The sequence below is a fragment of the Chiloscyllium plagiosum genome, chromosome 1 (genome assembly GCF_004010195.1).
Source record: "Chiloscyllium plagiosum isolate BGI_BamShark_2017 chromosome 1, ASM401019v2, whole genome shotgun sequence".
Classification (NCBI taxonomy): Eukaryota; Metazoa; Chordata; class Chondrichthyes; order Orectolobiformes; family Hemiscylliidae; genus Chiloscyllium; species Chiloscyllium plagiosum.
The window spans coordinates 22,978,726-22,984,125 of record NC_057710.1 but is presented as its reverse complement, the minus strand read 5'-3'; the positions used below and the strand labels follow the sequence as shown (position 1 = coordinate 22,984,125).

Below are 5,400 nucleotides of genomic sequence, written 5' to 3'. Positions count from 1 at the left end.
GTCCTGAAGAAGGGTTACACCCGAAACATCGACTTCTCCACCTCCTGAAGCTGCCTGGCTTGCTGTTGTTTTCCAGCCTCCTGCTTGTCTGCTTTGGATTCCAACATCTGCAGTTTTTTTGTCTCAGAGGAAGTGGTAGAGGCAGGTACAATTACAGTGTTTAAAAGACATTTGCACAGGTACATGAATAGGGAAGGTTTAGAGAGATATGGACCAAATGTAGGCAAATGGGACTCGCTCAGTTTAGGAAACCTGATCAGCATGGGCAAGTTGACTGAAGGGTCATTTTCCATGCTGTATGACTCTATGTCTCTGGACCCCATAAGGAGCAGTTGTTAGGCGTTAGTAGCAATGGATCTTGATGTTCTTTACAGTATTAAAATTAATAACCTCAAGCAAGGAAAAGACACATTCCAAATTCCAGTTGAAAAATGTGAAAGGGTAAATAGTGAAATTTTGACAAGACAGCAACAAAGGCCAAAATATATTTATTGTGATTGTTGAGTTTGACATATTTTGATTTCCTGTGGGCATGTTGGAGGTTCTGAAGCAATGCAACGTTCAGAATTTCTCCTTTGTAATCTATACAGAATCAACACCTGAGTTGAATATCTGATTATTGCTTGCTGTCAATACTATTCTGAATGCGCATTAATCAGCCATTAATTTGCCGCATTTTGGATAGTTCCTTAAATGCACTTTCATTTGGCAATGCATTTGGCTCTTGATAAATTCATTCGATGAGGGCATAGCTTGCTAGACCAGCATTTATTGCCCATCCCTAATTGCACATTGCTGTAGGTCTGGAGTCACGTGTCAGCCAGACCAGGTAAAGATGGCAGTTTCTTTCCCTAAAGGACGTTAGTGAACAAATGGCTTTTTCTGATAATGGTTTCATGATCATCTTTAGACTCTTAATTCTAGATTTTTATTGGCTTTAAATTTCATCATCTGCTGTGGCAGGATTTGAACCCAGGTTCCCAGAACCTTACCTAGGTCTCAGGATTAATACCACTAGATTGTCACCTCTTCAATTACTGGACTTGCTTCCCTTACCACCTATCCCATTTATCCTGTCTCTAATCTGTGGGTAGGTAAAATTCTGTGCATATACAGTTATATAGAAATGGAAGTTGCTAGTGCAACCATTCACATATTGTTAAGGTAACCCTCAGCCAGTGTGTTACAAGACTTTCTCTGATTAAGTCTTTTGAAGAGTCCAGGGGCTTGTGTAGATATGAGGTTATCTCAATTTAGGGTTAACTCAACAGAGACTTGCACAGACTTGGGGAATCTAGGAGATAACATCAGCAATATGAGAGATACCATTACCCCATCAAATCTATTGAAAAGTCTTGTTGTTAGAATGAATGATGAGACTGCTTTGATTTTCTGTTTTGCAGCCACTTTGGACATGGTGTCATTGGCACTATGCTCATACCTGTTCTTTCAGGTGAAGACAAAACTGAGGAGAAAGGAATTTCAGAAGATAGCGACGCAGGCAACCCTGGGTGAAAGTTTTGTGATTGCTGTCTTTGGTGTGATGTTTTCAGTAACTGCCTCAGCCCTAAGTCTACACAAGTCCCTGTTGAAGGACCCAAGACTGCTGGGGAGCAGAACAGAAGAAGAGTCCACTCTGGTAACACATGAACAATGCCAAGACAATGACTAGATTTGGCTAAACATCTTGCACTGCATCACCATGTACTTGTTTGGAGCTGTCCAGTTGACCTAGGGTTCTGATCGCATTTTAACTGTGAAGAAATGCAGCACCCAGGGACATTGGGCAGCCAACAATGCAGAGGGAACTGGTCAGTTTAAAATGAAAAGGGCCAATGATTTTTACCACTGGTTATTGAAAGCTGAAAAGCTGAGAAAGAGAAAAGATGCTTTAATGTTTCGCTGATCAGTTTTGTTTTTGTTATTTATTATTCTTTGACAACAATTGAAGTAGCTTTTCTGAAGGGCTGGCTCAATCACTGATCAAAATCAATAAAAGATACTGAGCTGTACAGCGCAACCTTGACCCCCTGTATTGTGCTGACTTTGTCAGCCTGAGTTATGGCAGCTGATGGAACATTACGATTAACCTTCATGTCCTGGCTAAAGGTCAAATGGTCAAATCAGATGCTCCTTTGATTCCTGAATGCTATCCAGTGACTTTCATTGTCACTGTTCCTTTTCCTTTTCTGAAGAATTTCTAATGATCTTTTTTTTGTCCCAATGCTCTGACTTTTGGTAAATCAGTATTGGATGACTGATGGACATCAAGTATGCCCAAATGAATATGGTTGACCAAGGAGCAGAGCTCTCCTCCATTTCAAAGCCACATCTGTCGTTAAAGGAGCATGTTTCCCCTCATGAGGGAGTCTAGAAACGTGCAAAGAATTTAAATAAATGACTGCATGTTTCAGAAAGCCTTAAACCTTTGAAATTATTATCTAATCCTGACAATTGGAGCCGGTGCCTTTGAATATACTGAGTTAGACAGGTTTTTGATTGACAAAGGTTCTGGAGAGGCAGACAGGAAAGTCAAGTTGAGATGACAATCAATTCAGCTGTGATTTTATGGAATGGAGGGCAGGCTAAAGAAGCCAAATGGCCTATTCCAGCTCTTATTGCCTTTTCTTCCCTTATCTTTTATTAATTCAGCTTATTGAGGCCACTTAGGGTCAGATATGTCAGCAGAACAAACGAGGCAGACATGCCACCCTAAGATGTTACTGGAGCATTGAACAGATAGGATGTTACAGTAAGTAAAGGTTAGGTGTCCCATCAAAACGAGATTAAAGACAGCGGTTGGCCGTCTGTTTGTTTCCCCATTACCTGTGTGTGTGCCCTTGTGTTAACTTACCATTCAAACATGATTGAATGATCATAACAGCACAGCACAGGTCTTTCTGGGAACCTGGGTTCAAATCCTGCCACAGCAGATGATGAATGATTGAATGAATGTAATCATATGTATTATAGGTTGCTGGTACTTTCAAATCATGTAACGTTCATGTAAAAAGTAATATAAAAATCAGAGTTTTGTAACAGCTCAGGGAGATCCGGTTTCCTCATGGGAAGCATGTTTCTCACTTACAAATGCATGAATAAACACCAGTGAAGCTTCCAAATGTCTCCGTCTGGTTTTTCTGGGTCAAGGTAAGATAAGGAAACCTCCTTTTTCAGGACCAAACTGGAATAATAGGGTTACTACCAAGACGATGCTGACCAATATTTATATATTGCCTCAAATGCACAGACGGTTGAAAATCCAGTTGACCATCGCTGGCATGCTGATGTGGAACTTTGTTGCAGTGCTGGAATTGACCTCACCTCTAAATTTGTTGCAATCCTTGATCATTGTCTTACAATTTCCTATTGAGTATAATTACCTCAAAAATGTAAGAGCCCCATCTAGGGAAGGGTAATACACACACACACGCAAACACACATCTGGTCAGTATTGCCCACATCTGAGAATCTTTCAACAAAGACATGTTGAGGGGCCTGCTGGAAAAATTATAGCAAGGAGCAGAAAAGTATAAAAGATTTTTTTATTTTATCGTAATTTATTGTCACTTGTATTTATTAAGATACAGAGAAAAAGTGTATAAGTCACCTGTATGGAAGAACTAAAGATACATAGCTTAGGAAGAGAAGAAGTTGGCACAACATCGAGGGCTGAAAGACCTGTGCTGTGCTGTTATGTTCTATGTTCTAAGTTGACAAGTGACATTGAGGATCTAATTAAAGAACTAAGGTTAGTACTAACTTAAAAGAATAGGCTTATAATATTGTGCCAAACACAAGCAAGCCTGATGAGTGGCAAAGTTGTAGAAATCGGCAAACGTTGACCTCAAAGCAATGAAAAAGGGAGGAATTATGAGCTAATACATGAAAGTAGCTGAAGAAAATGTTTCATTGGAGACAGAAACAGGAATAGATATAGGAATGAGAAATTGCAGATATATTGACCTAGGAATGAGAAATTGCAGATATATTGACCAAATATTTTGGTGGATTTCCATCAAGTCAGGTAACGTCCTGTCCTGGCAGGTCCATCTCCTTCAAAGCTATCCCTGTTTGCTGTATTTTCACTCTGGGGAACCGATTAGAACATGGGCATATTGAGTGGGTCGATCAACCCCAGAGGCAGACCGGTGGTGAGAATAAAAGAAGGCCTATAGCTAAGCTAGCAGGTTAGAACACTCCTGTTTATTGTGATATTGACCCAGTTTTAAAGATGAGTATCAGGCCTCAAACACACACTCCTCACATATCCTTCTATTCTTTCTTGTGCTCGACATTCCCCATCCATACTCTCTGTTACTCCCATTCCCTCCATTGCTACTCAGTGTATGGGAAGATATCAGGAATTATGCAGAGAGGAAAAATACTTCTCACAATTTAATATACCCTGTCATGCAAACACAATTCACACTGAAAGGAGAAAATATCTCATTTATAAAACTGAGTTAAGAAGATTGAATCCCCCAAAGTAATAAATCTGTTGCAAAAACAAATTAAACATATCAGGGGCAGATAAATTATTATTAACAACAACTTGTTAAACAACAAGCAAAATGTAATCCTATCTACCCCCCTGTAAAGATTTAGACCGTTGAAACTCAGCCAAGGATTCATAATGTGTTCAGCCGAATGAAAATATAAGCAATGGTCTCCATCAAAACTAAAAAGAAAGCAATATAAGTTATTCCAGATTTCTGGTCAATTAAAGCCATCCTGGGGCCTGTTTCGCTGATACATGTTGAAAGTTGTTACTTTTCAAGGGCTCTGAATATTCAGATCACTTCAGATAATTACTCCAGAGTTTCCAAGCAGTGGTTTGTTCTGTCTTGAATTCCCCCAAATGGGAAAAGGACCATAATCCATGGTAGCACATACACAATGTTGGCCAATGTTATGGCCAACCCTAATGAAGCAGAGTCCTGTAGTCATTCATTGCAGTGAAAACATATATATATATGACGTCTAACACTTGAAATTGGATGAACACTTCTTTCTTTGATATTTCAAAGCATGTTAATAAAGGTATTCCAGGAACAGGTGATTGTTTTTCAAGAGTGATGAACTTGAGTTATTATCAGCAGAAAAACCTAAGGGACTAGACGAAAGACTGACATCTTCGGAACTAAATGATTGCATCCTAGCATTGCTATCAGAGACGGTGAGAGGTAGGTGGGGCATGAAGGTGGTAACATGGCCTTTCCTCACTTCTTTTTAAAAGGATATATTTGCTACTGAAGTGTTTTTGAACTGTGACTGTAAATAGCTTTGGTTTATTTTGAAAAAGAAAAGGAATAATATTTATTGCAATTGCAAATATGCAGATTTGCCCCTCCACCTGCTCTGCCAATCAATAAGATCACGGCTCACCCGTATTTCAAT

General features: G+C 39.5%; 1 protein-coding gene across 2 annotated transcripts in view; it reads left to right on the top strand.

Moving 5' to 3' along the window:
* Positions 1 to 3,118, top strand: part of LOC122556123 (transmembrane protein 127) — a 47,995-nt gene extending 44,877 nt beyond the window's left edge. For both annotated transcript variants that reach the window (XM_043702719.1, XM_043702636.1), the window contains one exon: positions 1,404 to 3,118. Coding sequence is in view for 1 of the 2 variants with exons in the window: in XM_043702636.1 (XP_043558571.1) it covers positions 1,404 to 1,672 (269 nt within the window). In the remaining variant the exon portion in view is untranslated. The remainder of the gene's footprint in view (positions 1 to 1,403) is intronic.
* The last annotated feature ends 2,282 nt before the right edge of the window (positions 3,119 to 5,400 follow it).